Source organism: Colobus angolensis, unplaced genomic scaffold, assembly GCF_000951035.1.
Source record: "Colobus angolensis palliatus isolate OR3802 unplaced genomic scaffold, Cang.pa_1.0 Scaffold38, whole genome shotgun sequence".
NCBI lineage: Eukaryota > Metazoa > Chordata > Mammalia > Primates > Cercopithecidae > Colobus > Colobus angolensis.
In genome coordinates this window covers 3,728,383-3,742,952 of record NW_012117154.1, presented here as the reverse complement: position 1 = coordinate 3,742,952, position 14,570 = coordinate 3,728,383, and the positions used below count along the sequence as shown (strand labels likewise).

The 14,570-nt window shown below is 45.0% G+C and overlaps 1 protein-coding gene across 1 annotated transcript in view; it reads left to right on the top strand.

Annotated features, from left to right (window-relative positions):
* The window catches only part of DSCAM (Down syndrome cell adhesion molecule), an 849,899-nt gene that overhangs the window by 689,385 nt on the left and 145,944 nt on the right, over positions 1 to 14,570 (top strand). The window contains exons 15-16 of the mRNA XM_011954055.1: positions 1,233 to 1,400; positions 12,907 to 12,977. Of these exons, the coding sequence (XP_011809445.1) occupies positions 1,233 to 1,400; positions 12,907 to 12,977 (239 nt within the window). The remainder of the gene's footprint in view (positions 1 to 1,232; positions 1,401 to 12,906; positions 12,978 to 14,570) is intronic.

The following is a 14,570-nucleotide window of genomic DNA, read 5'->3' as shown; positions in this document are numbered from 1 at the left end:
GTCCTTAAGCCACATATTTTTCTTCAATTCCAGAAAATATCTTGCATTTATGTTTAACACTGAACAGAGAAGTCCCCTAAACTGCCATACTCACCCTTAGTGTGACAAAGTGACCCCATTCCCAAGACTCAGAGGTCCATGTATTTGTGGTTTATTTGTTCATCTATTAAACATTCATGTACTAGTTGTCTACTGTGAGCCAGGCACTGTGCTAGCACTCTGGATAAAAGACTGGGTATGGCCAGCATGGCCTCTGCCCTCCTGGAGTTTAAAGTCCAGCAGGGAACACAGATTCAGATTATCCACGGAGGACTTAACTTGTGTGGTCATCACCACCAAGGCAGACCCTGAGGAGGGTGGGAATATTTAGGCACCATCTCTGTCTACTGTCCTGGGGACTCCTCTGTTCATCCCCCTAGCCAACACCAGCTGTCGACCACCCACCCAATCAACAACTGCACAAACTCTTTTGATATAAGAACCATGTATTGACATTCCCATCCTTGCTTGAAGCCTGAAAATCACCAGATACAAAATGTCATAGATTCAGTGATAACATTTCACATGAAGCAGGTGCTGCTTTTATAATTAGCTGCGGTTGAAAAATAATTCCTACAACCAAGGATTTGGCACTAAATGATTTCAAAAAATGGAATCGAAAAATATGTTTGGTAATCAGGATTTATTCTGGAAATTGAGACTGGCTTGTATGGGATTATCTTATTTTTAACACACTCTATTTGGAGAGGAAAGGATCTGGTATGGCTTGAAGTTTTGCTGGTTTTCAAATGCCTTTTAGAACCAGGGATTTTGGGGGGACCCAGGAGTACTATCCAAACCATAGTTCATTGTACTGTCCCATACAATGAGTGCTTACGGTGACCATTGTCCATTCCACTAACCTGAGCTTCCGCCACTGGAATTTGCCTTCTGAGATCTCCCCCAGTCGGCCGCTCTGTGCTTCCTCCATCGCCCCTCCCTGAACTCGGCTGGCTTGTTGCCCCATGTCCCTCGCAGCGTGAATAATGAGTGTGGGATGTCACATCCCCTCTGATGGCCAACTCTGCCAGAAAGCTGGGAACATTGCATTGAGAAATCACTTTGAGTGTAATTTTTCTTTCTTTCCGTCTTTTTTTTTTTTTTTTTTTTAATTCCTGCTTGTGAACTTTCAAAGGCAGAGGAAAAAAACTCACGTCTCTATCTCTTCTTTTTTGAAAAACAAAACCCAAAAGACTCCTGGGATTCTGCTCAGAGAACCAAAGATGTTTCCCCTCAGCTGAACTCGGCCACCATCATTGATATCCACCCTTCCTCCACCTACAGCATCCGCATGTACGCCAAGAACCGGATTGGCAAGAGCGAGCCCAGCAACGAGCTCACCATCACGGCGGACGAGGCAGGTACGTGGGACCGGGCGGAATCTTGCTCCAGAGGAGCCCGGGAGCTAACTCTTGAGGGCTCAGATGCTTAAATGCAGAAGCAGACCTTTGCCCGTGCTAGGCGGAGGTCTTTGATGCGTGCTCTCCGTAGTTCTGTGCCCTGTAAAAAACGCAGACAGCGCTCTGCATCTTACTTTGAAGGCACTGCTCTTCAAATAGGATTTAGTTCAAGTTTCCCATATCCAAGACTTAAAAGAAAGACATATGAGGCTAACAATCTGGTGAGATTCAAAGAATCATGCAGTTTTACAATTCCTTTATTTGGACACATGGAATCCAGGTTGATAGGAGAACCGTGAGTGTATTTCTTTCCCGAGACCCTGTGAAGTCCAGTGTGGGAGGAAGCAGTAACGCTTCACTAGGAATCTGCAAGCCTGCTTACCGTGCAGGAGATGTGGGAAGGGGAACAGATTATTTTATTGACTAGAAACATCAATATTTAGAAATAATGTTTCTGCTCTTTTTTCTGTTGCAAATAACATTATATTTAGTGTTACAAATTCAGAAGATAGAAATAAGCATTGTGGAGAAGGCAAAACGGCTTCCATCATTTTCCCACCTAGAGCTAACCCAGGAACAGGCAGCAATAACCGGCTAAATAATTTCGTCTCCCACACACACACCTGCACACAGACACGCACCAGTGTATACACACCTCTTAACACACTGTGGGCCACTCATGTTTCCTGGGGGTGAAATTAACAGGTGTGCAGAGAACTGAGCAATGAGGCAATGGTCCATGGATGCTGATTGTCAGCCTGCCTCCTGGCAGGAGGAGAGGAAGCCACCGTGCTTGGGTTTCTCCCAGGATGAAAAATAAGGAGTGCATGCCTGGCTCATTTATTGGAGAGAAAGAGTGTCCAGCTCCCAAACCTGCCTCTTGTTTTCCTGCCCACCATCAGAGCAATCAGCCACTCCCTACTATAGGGAAGATGTCAGCTTAGTCTCAGGTCCCTGTTTTTCCATCACCAAGATTAAGGTGATTGCCATACCCAGATGGCTAACAGAAGAACGGAGGTTTGTTCCAACTTTCAGTAGACATTGATCTTGGCTTCCTTCCCACCACCTCATCTCTGCTACCTCCATTAATGGCATCCCAAATAGAAATCAAGCTTATGTATCTCTCAAATACTTTTCTACAATTTGTAGTGATATCTCTCACCACATGTTTAACAAATCTCATATTGCCAAATGGGTCAATTATTTTCAAGTTTTCGTTAGTATAAACACCACTACAATGAACATCCTGGTGGTATGTCTTTTGCCATCTCCAAGATCATTTTCTTAGATTAAATCCTAAGAAGTCAGATGGTTAGATCAATAAAATGCAACATTTTCACTCTTCTGGTATCTGTAATCAATGTTGTCTTCAAGAGAATAGGTTAAAATGTACAACTCTTCCTGAACTGCAGAGGAATGCCCATTTCTCAATGTTGGAAGACGTTAGTTCTTGAAAATTGTTTTCAAGAGTGACAGAAGACCTTTATGTTGAAGTGCCTGAGAGTGAGCCATTTCTGAGACTTGGATTCTCTGTATGATTTCTCATCTGCAAAATGGACATTATGATGTCTTTCTGCTCCTTACACAGACATATCTTATCATTGAAAAAAATTTCAAGCTCTAAAAATACTTTGCATGTCTCAGAAATAAGTGGGAAATAAGTGTTAATCTGCTCCTGCAAAAATAGAATTGTATTTAATTATGTATGTAAACAACCCACTAACTTCCTCAGATCCCTGGAATTTCGTTACGCTGGGTACTTAGGGAAAATATGCTGTCCCCATCCTTCAGCCCAAAATATCATCTCTGATTTCCTGCTCAATCTTCTCCATCCCTCTCAAGCGCTTTTCTAATCCTGCCCCATCCCAGCCACCTCCTCAGGATAGCAGCATTTTTCCAGTGATGTATTTTGCACCTGCTTTTCTGATTGCCATTATTAATGCTGCTGTTGTTGCTTTTTTCTTCGTTTCCTCTGTGACCTCTGCTGCGGCTGGCAGTTGCCATGGCAGCAGCTCTCTCCCTGCCAGAAGGCCAGGTGAACAGCCTCTGGGGTGCTGGTCTGCAGGGCAGCTGCCTGGCATGTCTGCAGACAGATGCAGACTCCTCCTCTTTGGCTCCTGGGCTGACCTTTTGTATTCTATCTGGGTGCTGGCTGTGGCAGCCCCACACAGCCCCTCTCCTTTAATATTCAGAGGAGCTAAGGGGAAGGAAAGGAAAAGAGCAGGTTCCAGAAATGGAAAGCTACAGCAGAGAACTTGTCTTTGTCTTGGTTCATAGGTTTGCATGACTGAAATTAAAAAATCAATTTCCTATGTGTAACTTAACTAGAATGGGTGCTCTGGCCAAAGGCATCCCATTAGAGTGTTCGGCAGGGGCTGTAGACACTGCTGCCCCTTCCCAGCAGGCAAACCCAAAGGCACATCATTTTAGCAGCTGTAGCTGTTTTGAGATGACCTTGTCCCACTGCTCCCTTACTCCTCATGTGGGCGCCTCCAAAAGCTGTTGGTCCACTCTCTTTTACTGTAATGTAGTACCCAAGTCTTGGGCACACGAGGATGCCTCCCCGATGCTACTACTTTGCAATGACACGCAGTGACTCCCCAGAGCCCCATGCCCAGCACTGACCTACCTTTGCATGCTCCCACACCTCTATTGTTGTGCTTCTTCCCCTGTGTGGAAGGCACTACAGGTTCCATGTCCCCTTTTCTGTGCTCTTCCTTGAAAAGCCTAGTTCAAGGATGCCTTCCTCCCTGGTGCAATGCCTTTTTCCATCTCCCAGGTATAGTTGGGACTCCTCAGCTCAGCACAGAAGAGGAATTTTGCTGACAGTAGCCTTTGAGGTATATCATTATCTCTTCATGGACCCTGCTGTCCGTGATGATATGCCACCTGATGTGGAGGGCTGTGGCCCCATCCACAATTCTGTCCCTTGTGTGTGTCTGGCATAAGGGAGATGAACGTATGAGATGAACATTTATAAACATTATTCACAGTATTGCCTTTAGAATGGGTGTCACAATGGGCAGAGTGTGTGTGTGTGTGTGTGTGTGTGTTGAGAAAATATATCCTGGATTAAACCCACAGTGAAATTCTGAAGGGTGCCCTGGTCTGAATGTTCATGCCTTCCCTTTCAAATTAATATCTTGAAACCTAATTCCTAATGCAATAATATTAAGAAGTGGGTCAGAAGTTACCCCTTCTGCCCTGGGAGGATACGGGAGGAAGGCACCATCTATGAACCAGAAGAATAAGCCCTCACCAGACACCAAATCTGGCATCTTGATCTTGGAATTCTTAACCTCTAGAAATAAATTTCTGTAAGAAATAAACTTCTGAGCCAGGCACAGTGGTTCACGCCTGTAATCCCAGCACTTTGGGAGGCTGAGGCAGGGGGATCACTTGAGGTCAGGAGTTCGAGACCAGCCTGGCCAACATGGCCAAACCGTGTCTCTACTAAAAATACAAAAAAAAAAAAGAAAAAAAATTAGCCGTGCATTGTGGCACATGCCTGTAATCCCAGCTACTTGGGAGGCTGAAGCAGGAGAATCGCTTGAACCCTGGAGGGGGAGGTTGTAGTGAGCTGAGGTCATGCCACTGCACTTCAGCCTGGGCAACAGAGTGAGACTCCTTGTCAAAAAAAGAAAAGGAAATAAGCTCCTGTTGTGTGTAAGTCATGCAGTTTATAGCAGCCCCAAAAGACTAAGACAAGAACTTCATGCAGAAAAGTAGAGAAAGGTGAAAGATAGAAGAGGAAGGCCGAGGGGAAAGAAGACAGGGAAGAATACAGCCCCCATCAGAGCTCCAGTGACCAACCAGGAAATAGCTGCATCTGGGGCTCGAGGTACTCTCCCCCAATCCTGATGGAATAGGGCATATTCCAGGCCATAAGCTGCGGCCCACGACAAACCAGGCCTGTGGATATGAGTTGGCTTAGTGTTGTGCAAAACTTTTTAATTCGGTGTTAATTTTTTAAATCTGGAAATTTCAGCTGAAAATCTAAATTTTGAGTTGCTCTTGAGTTCCTGCTTGGCAGTAATGAGCTGGAGTTAAGCGTGGAGTGGCCACCCCAGAGGCTGACCATACACCCTCAGTGAGCCATAGTTCCCATCCTCCATTCGTTGAAGGGTCAGCACACTCAGTCGGTGAGCCAGATTTCACCTACAGACCTTGAAGTAAGCATAGTTTTTACATCTTGAAAAAAAAAAAAAAAAAAGGATAACATGGGCCCATAAAGCCCAAAATTTGTACTATCTGAGTCTTTATAGAAATGTTTATGGATCTCTGATGAAGTCTGGCCACCATGGGAATTTGAGTTTTAGATTTCTGCTGTATCCACTGCAAAGCTTAGTGAGGAAGGGATTTCTGCCATTGGCATAGTGTCCCTACCTAATGTTGGGAAATCACATTGCTCCAACCCCAAACTACTGAGTTTATTTGCATGTGAAAGTGCATGAAGCATTATCATACCACTTTAATACACTTGACCTCAGAGAATAGCCATGAAGCCAAGGCCACACCATTCAGCACAGTCTTCATGGTTTCCCCTACCCCCCAGCACCAGCAGCCCCCACAACAAAGGAGCAGTCAAGAGAGTAAGTGACACAGTCGTAGTTAACAAGATCAGCTGTTAATGGACCCAAAGTGTGTCTCTTTGACACAGATCAGCCATGTAACACGTGATATTCACAGCTGACCCTTGCTGCAGACCAACTTCCCCATTAGCAGCTGCCCCCTGTAGATCGTGAGTCACTTAGTGCCTTTTGACCGAGTTTGGGGTGGCTGCCCCCTTCATTATTTTCACTATAAATCTATGCATAGAACGTGCAGCTTCAATTAGTGGGCGCTCGTTGAAACACCACTGAATTTGACAGACCATCAGAGAATGGAAGGTGTGGATTATGGAAGGGTCATGACGCAGAGTCTCTGGCTTTCCAAGGAATCTGGCACTAAGTTAAGTCCTCGCCTCATCTTTCCTCCCATTCCAGGGCAGCAGCTGTGACCTGGAAGAAGAGTTTCCTATGCGCTGAGCTGGGGCAGAGGGGAGAGGATGGAATGAGGGCGGAAGGAATAAAAGTCAGGAGCATGTGAAACAAACATAGGGCAGGCTGTGCTCATTAGCTCAGAGGGCGGCATCAATGTGTTCTTCAGTAAGAGTCAAATGCACGGCGTTCAGTCAGCGAGAAGAGCCGAGCGCACCCCATGCCCAACCAGGCCCTCAGCCATCTGCTTCTGTAGATTTTTGTCATTCTCCTCCATCCTGGGTTTGAAGAAACTTTGGAAATTAAACCTAAAGAAAGTTATCGGCCTTCTTGCTATCCCTCATACACATTGTGTATACCTCTGTCTGCTATCCTGAAATGCTCTGGAACAGTTCTGGAATGTTCTGAAATGTTCTTCCTTTCTTCCCTTACCACTTTCAAACATTATTCTCCAAGAATCCGATCCTGGCCACCCTATTAAAATTCATCCCGCCCCCACTCCACTGGGTCCCCTTCCTCCCTTACCACTCTCCTTCTACCAGTTGCTTGTATCACCACCCAGTGTACTGTGTAAGTTGTTGACGTATTTTGCTTATAGTCTGTTTTGATCCCATCCCACCAGGACAGGTGGAGTTGCCTGTTCTGCTCACTCACTGCTGTATCTCAGGCACCTAGAATGGTGTTTAGCACATAGGATGTGCTAATTAAATAAGTAGGTTAAATAAATGAGCCATTTATTTAATAAATAGTTACTACATTACTTCGGCCTTTCCCCATCTGGGCACCAGCTATTCTTTGTCGTACTTTGATTTTTACTAAACACCGTCTTGGTTCCTTTTGTCCAACACAGAGCATGCCTCTCACCCACCCACCCAACTCCTGTAGAAGACGAATGTGTGTTTGTAGAATTGTACAGCTGCTCCTCACCACTTTTTTAAAATTTATATATTTTTTCTACTTCTGTATCCCAGTCTTTGCCTAGTTTAGGACCTGGCACATAGAAGGCAAATCTCCCATTCAGAACCAGAGGCAAAAACGTGGGAGTGGTTCCCACTGGGGTGATTGAACCCATATCAATCAATGATGAGGCCCCAAGATGCTGGTTAAAGCCAAGATATAGAGACAGGGAGGATAGTATTTTGGAGCAGAATGGAGCACCGAGGCTTGAGTCCCAGATCTGGGAGGGATACAGGAGCTGCTGGGCAGCCGGAGGCTGTCCAGGTGGGGAGGGACAGGGACAGAGCCAGCGTAGCCAGGAAGGATCAGGACAGGAAGCAAAGCAGAGATCCATGCATTTGGCAATCAGGAGGCACCTGTCATCCCTGTGTTTTCAGCCACACAGAATGAATTGCCCTGCCTTTTACCTTTGCAAGCATAATAGAAATTATAAAGATAGTCTTTGCTTATTACTGGTTTACAGATTGAAGAGTTTTGGCTTTTGTAGAAATGCAGAGTTTATTTTGGAAAATAACTTTTTTTTTTTTTTTTTGAAATGGAGTCTTGCTCTGTTGCCCAGGCTGAAGTGCAATGGCACAATCTCAGCTCACTGCAAGCTCCGCCTCCTGGGTTCAAGCAGTTATCCTGCCTCAGCCTCTCCAGTGGCCGGGATTGTGGGCGTGCACCACTGCACCCAGCTGACTTTTGTATTTTTAGTAGAGACCGTGTTTCACCAAGTTGGCCAGACTGGTCTTGAGCTCCTGACCTCAGGTGATCTGCCCACTCCGGTCTTCCAAAGTTCTGGGATTACAGGTGTGAGCCACTGTGCCCAGCCTTGGAAAATCACCTTCACCTCTAGCCTTCTCCATCCCCAGGAAATAAGCTAAATATTCAGGGTGGGGCTGGGGGTTGGGGAAGCCAATTCTGCTTTCTCTATATATTACATTTGGAACCATGTAAGTAAATTCTTAAATGTCCAATGTCAACACGTTTTTCAAATTTAGTTAAATAAATGGATATACCTAATGATTGACGCTTAATGCATTTTGCATTGGGAACTCAATCAGCTTTGGATTGTAATTTTATAGGCATCATTGGCAATAAGATGAGAACCTGTGAAAAAATTACAGCTCAGGAGTTATACAGAAAGCAATAAAATTCTTAAAGAAGGCGAATTTTGTATAATTTAAAACATTTTTAAAGTAATGTTTTAGAGACCTAGTAGAAAACTTAGTGTCCTTTGTAAAACACAAGCAAACAAAAAACCTTCCTAATGATATTGGGCATAGCCATAATGTGTGTTTGTATAAATTAAATTCTTTTGGTTTGTCTGGACTGTTTTCATCACTTTTTTTTTTAAGAGGAGGGATCCAAGTGCTCTCACTTCGGGGAACAGGCAGAACAATAAATACATTACCGACAAATCATGGCAGCATTGGTAGGCTAAGTAATTAAGCTGTTACACTCTTAAAAACAATCAAGTCTGTCCTGGATACAAGAACTGCACCCCCTCTTCTCTTCAGCGGGGACCTTCATAAAATACCAGACCTGAGCCTGGCATGGTGGCTCACACCTGTAATCCCAGCACTTTGGGAGGCTGAGGCAGACGGATCACTTGAGGCCAGGAGTTCGAGACCAGCCTGGGAAACATGGCAAAACCCCATCTCTACTAAAAATACAAAAGTCAGCCAGGTATGGTGGCATACACCTGTAATCCCAGCTACTTGGGAGACTGAAGCAGGAGAATCGCTTGAACCTGGGCTGTAGAGGTTGCAGTGAGCCAAGATCATACCACTGCATTCTAGCCTGGGCAACAGAGTGAGACCCTGTCTCAAGAAACATAAATACCAGACCAGATTGGAAAAGCAAGTTATTCCCAATTCATGATTACATTATGGAATGTGTGCTTTCTGATAGAATTGAGGACATTCTTGTAAACACTATGGTGGCACCTTTGGTTTAATTATGACTATATCTCAACTGGAAAATCAAGACTGCAACTCTTGTCTGCCATCTTTCTGAGAGGACCAAACCAAAGGCCACGTCCCAGGGAGCCAGAGGATTCAAGATGAGACAGGGGCTTCAGGATGAGCCCCGACATTGCCCCCAGTTCCTAACAAACTGGCTTCTTGTTAAATTCAGTTAAGAGTAACTAAATTAAAGTAACACAGCCTCAGTATAGCTGTCAGACTCAAAAATCATTTTTCAAGGATTTTTATGGAAAACGATGTGCTTTTCATTGGGCACAGAATTATCCCTGTGTGAGGGAAATCCATTCCATGAGTTTTTATTGAATTTGATGTCCAAAGTTTCCTGCCTAAGAGCTTGACCCCATGTGCAAGAAATTGGGTACAGAGCCTTAACAATAATTACCACCATTAGCTGGAAGCCAGCCTCTCCCTCGGCTCCTGTTCTGGACTTTAACTTCAGTTCTAGCAGAGCCTTTGCGCTTTTGGAATTAATAGATCTGACAGGCTGCAGCACTCCAGACTGCCAGTTGTCCCCGGACCTGCTGAGGAGAGGGATGCATGCTCAGCATTTCAGCATCTACAAATTGCTTTACCCGTTCAAAGTAAGGACGCACTCCGGGCTCAGTTCCTGGTGCCATGTAGATTCTGCTGGGTGACCAGAGACATGCAAAGACAGACACACAAATGTATACGCACACTACAGGGACAGGTCCCCAGGCCCAGGCGGGGATAAACTGCAGCAGGAGGAGGCCCACCGACACGGGCAGCAAACCCTGATGGAGGGAGAAGAAAGCTCCAGGGAAAAGGTTGGGATCTACCCAGGGGTCCCATGTGTTTTGAACATGGCTGGGACACGGTTCATTGCAGAACAAAAGCAAGGAGAGGACAGTGAGGTGCCATCTGGGAGCAGAAAATTACTAGGATGGGTGAACAGTGTGAATTGTGCTCTGGGGCCATGTCCCTTTTAAAAGAGTACAGTAGAGACCAGAATTAATGTTTAGGAACTAAATAGAAACTGTCACCAGGCATAGAAGTAGGGGGGAAGTGGGGCAGCAGAGTGAGAGATAGGGACGCCCATAAGGGCGATGGTGGAGAAAGCAGAGGACAGGGGCCATTTGGAACAGATGCCAGGGACAGCATCAGCAAGTGTGTGAATGAGAGGTGCAGGGAACAAGCAGCTCAGAGATCTAACCCCCATCTCCTCTCTCTCTCCAGCTCTTGCCTTTGAACACCTTTGTTTTAATTATGAATACATCTTAACTGGAAAATTGAGGCCGCAATATCCCCGTTTCCTTTCGAGGTCATATTTCTAAACCATACAAACCATATATTCTGGAGAATCCGCTTCGTTTCTTGGTATTCTTATAGCATCATTCTCTCCCAGTCCCGCCAGCCCCAACCTGCGGAATCGGCTTCCTTCTAGGTCCTCAGTGCGCGCACGGAGCTGTGGAGTCCCATTATCGTCTTGGAGTAGCAATCCCTGTGTCTTAGAGCACTGACTCCTGGGGAGGGCTACTTTGATAGAGCGCCTTAGTGCCCTAAGACACAGGGTGCACCCTTTTCTATAGACCATAGCCATTTTCCAAGCCTTTGTTCTGTTCCTAAAGCCCATAACTCTCTCCTTCATGTTCCCATTCTGATTTCCTGCTTGGCTTATTGTCTTATTGTTGAGAAAAGCAGCAATCAGGTTTCAACCTGCTTCTTTCAACCAGTAAGTTTACCTGTGTCTGCCCTCACCTCACTTCCCTCGCCTTCCATAGCTCTGCCCTCCTTCCATCCCAGAAGTGTTTGTTCCTATGCCGGACTCACTCCATAGCCTGCATCTTCTGCCCTCTTCGATTTCTGCCAGGACATTCATTATTTCTTCAAGTTTACCTTTTGTTGTTGTTAAGTTTCTCCCATTTGCTTCCCCCATTTAAAGACACTTAATGATAATTATATTATGAATATAATTTCTTATATTTACTGAACATATTGTTTTCATAACAACCCTGTGATACAAATTCTATTGGTCCATTATATAGAGAGAAAAATGGAGTCACAGACAAGCTAAGTAACCCGCAGAAAAAGCACACAGCTAACAAGTGATACAACCGGGATGTGAACTTGGACAAAAAAAACTCAAATGACCATCAGCTTAGCAACTACATCATGATACTACTCAGAACTTCCTCTTCTGTTATAAAAAAGGAAGCCAGCTTTCATTGGTCATGCCCTTCCCCAATCTACCCTTTATCTTTAAAGTATCTTCACTTTCCTGTTACTTCCAAACTCTCCAAAATGAGTTCATATTCACTACTTCTGCTTTCTTATCTTCCGTGTGCCATACAACCTTTTGCAAATGTCCACAAAACTGGCTTTCTGTAGTTCTGCAGTGATCTCAAAATTGTCAATCCCAAAACATGTTTTAATCTAAAGGACTCCTTCCTTCTGATCTCTGTGTCATCATTTGCTTCTGCTTCTCAGAAGACACCTGTTTACCTGCTGCCTTGCATTGCAGCCTTCTTTCAGTGTGTGTATCTGATAGCTCTGATTACATTCTGAACTCTTGGTTGGCAAAATGTTTACATCTCTTAGTTCTACACCATGTACCTAGTACATAGCACATTTGCAACACATGCCAATCAGCTCTAACTGGGATGTAATTGGGATTGTCTCTCACTGGCCCGCTGACTTCTTGCACACTCGGTGGAAATAGGTTGCTTTAAACTGCACACTTTGTTTTCCTCTTCAACATTGCTTCAGCCCTCTGTGGCTAAAGCCCCTGGTTCACAAGGGTTTTTGTTGTTTGTTTGTTTGTTTTGAGACGGAGTCTCGCTCTGTCGCCCAGGCTGGAGTGCAGTGGTGCAATCTCAGCTCACTGCAATCTCTGCCTCCCAGGTTCAAGCGATTCTCCTGCCTCAGCCTCCCAAGTAGCTGGAACTACAGGCACCCACCACCACACCTGGCTAATTTTTTGTATTTTTAGTAGAGACAGGGTTTCACCGTGTTAGTCAGGATGGTCTCAATCTCCTGATCTTGTGATCCACCTGCGTCAGCCTCCCAAAGTACTGGGATTACAGGCGTGAGCCACCGCGCCCAGCCACAGGGGTTTTTAATTGAAGAACAAAAGCCATGAAAGACACCCAAAGGCAGAAGAATCTTGATAATTTTTGCCCGAAGTCATTCTAATCAATTGAGAAACCCCAATACCACATCACTAAGCAAAGCTTCCAGCGGGGAGAGAAGGACCTTCAGTACACACCATAGATAGCATTTTATAAGGGAAATTTTGTTTTGCAACTTTCTGTTGTACCCCTTGACTTGTTCAAACTTGGGATTGATACACGAAGTTGTCAAAGGCGTGGTGAGAAGGAATACCGTGATAGGTCCTCAAGATTCACGTTTCCAAAGAGCAAATAAACAAAGCTCAAGAGTTGGACACAGTAACTCTTCAAAACTGACGTTTCCCACGACCGCTAAAAACTTCTTTCTCTGTGCGAAACGGGATGGGATGACTTCGGGGACCGCCTTTGGCTGTGTAGGCTTCGATCTGCTCCGGCACGCTTCTCTAACCTGCCTGTGGGTTTTTGGTCCTTACAGCTCCTGACGGTCCACCTCAGGAAGTTCACCTGGAGCCTATATCATCTCAGAGCATCAGGGTCACGTGGAAGGTAAACCCAGCAAACACTTGTATTCCCGGTGCTTCCCCCCAGGGCGAGCCCTTCACTCCTGTTCAGTGTTCCGACACCAAGACTCTCAAATTTTACAAAACTTAGTTTTTCCAAATTAACTTGAAAGCCCTTTTCCAAAAATGCAGTATTTGTATCCACATTTTGAATACTGTCACAGCAAATTCGGTATCTCAGAGAATAAAGTGGTTTTATCTTTTTTTTTTTTTTTTTGTTTGAATCTTGATCAAGGTCCTAAGCAGTGGTCTCTACAGAAATAGTGAAACTGAGGTCCCTGACTGCATGCTCTCATTTCATCCCAGCAAAAATGTTTTCAAATTGCTTTTTTTTTTTTAAAGGACAAAGCATGCGGTGGCAGACAGTCCACCGAGGTGGCAGGAAACAGGCCAGGTCCTCACTGTGCCGCTAACTTCATGTGTTCTCAAGAAAACCCATACATTTTCTTGCCAGCGAAGCGAGCTGTTGAATCATCTGACGCCCAGGGCAGTGCTACCCCATGTGTGGCCCAAAGAGGCCGACTGGCTGCTGGTTACTTTAGTGTTTGTTGTAAGTAGCCGGGAGAGAAGGCAAGCTTGAGCCACAATGTAAACAATTGCATCACTAAGCACGTTGTTTCATTCAACAGCCATGGTCTCCATAGCAAACTTCCTCAAGTAAAGAAGCAGTGTTGATTCTGGAGCAAGCTCATCACCAACCACCCCTGTTCCGTGACCTTCAAGTCAGTAGCATGGCCCTGACCTGGTGGGCCGTGGCATTAGTCATCCTCCTGAATGTGCTCTTGGAGATGACTGTCTTAGGCCAAATTCCATTTCATCCAGAATGTTATTATCGAACCAAGAAGAGTTCTGTAAGATTGCATTAACTATCCCAGCTCTGAATTTCTCTCATTGCATGTGATTTTTTTTTTTATCTCTTTCCTCACCCTTTTTTTTCCTGTGGTATCAATGGGAGAAGAGGGTAGCCAACAACCACAATGAGGTCTTTACATCACACACCTCTTCTAACCATTGTATCTGATTTTTTTTGTTTGATTGTTTGTTTGTTTTCCTTCTAGTGTGGGTTCTTTCATAAGATGACCAGCCTCTGTAACAAAAATGGATTTTCAGTGTTGGGGCGGATACCACCTTTGGTATTGCATGCGTTAATGCAGCCCCTTTGTGTCAGCGTTTCTCAACCGCAGTCAATGAGTTGTGTTTCCAGTGGGCAGTGTGATATGACTGTTTAGCTGCACAGACAGTGCAGGCCGAGGAGTGTGGGGGGCGGTGTCATTGGTCTTTGTGAGCACATTCACCACCTGCAAGCATCACACACATTGTAGAATAAAGACACTCAGCAAGCCATAACCCCACACGCATTCCCGCCACTCTACAAATGGAATGCTGACTCACTCTGTCTTGAATGGAAGACTGTGAAGTTTTACCCACTAGCTTTACACATTCTCTTGTGTTTTTCCCTGAAAAAGACCAGGTATTACTATGGCCTCAAAAGCTATTTGGGTCTTTTGGGTCCTGCATGAGAGAGGTGTCTGTCCACAGAGGATCTAGCTCTTATAACTAAAAATGGAAAATTCTGAGG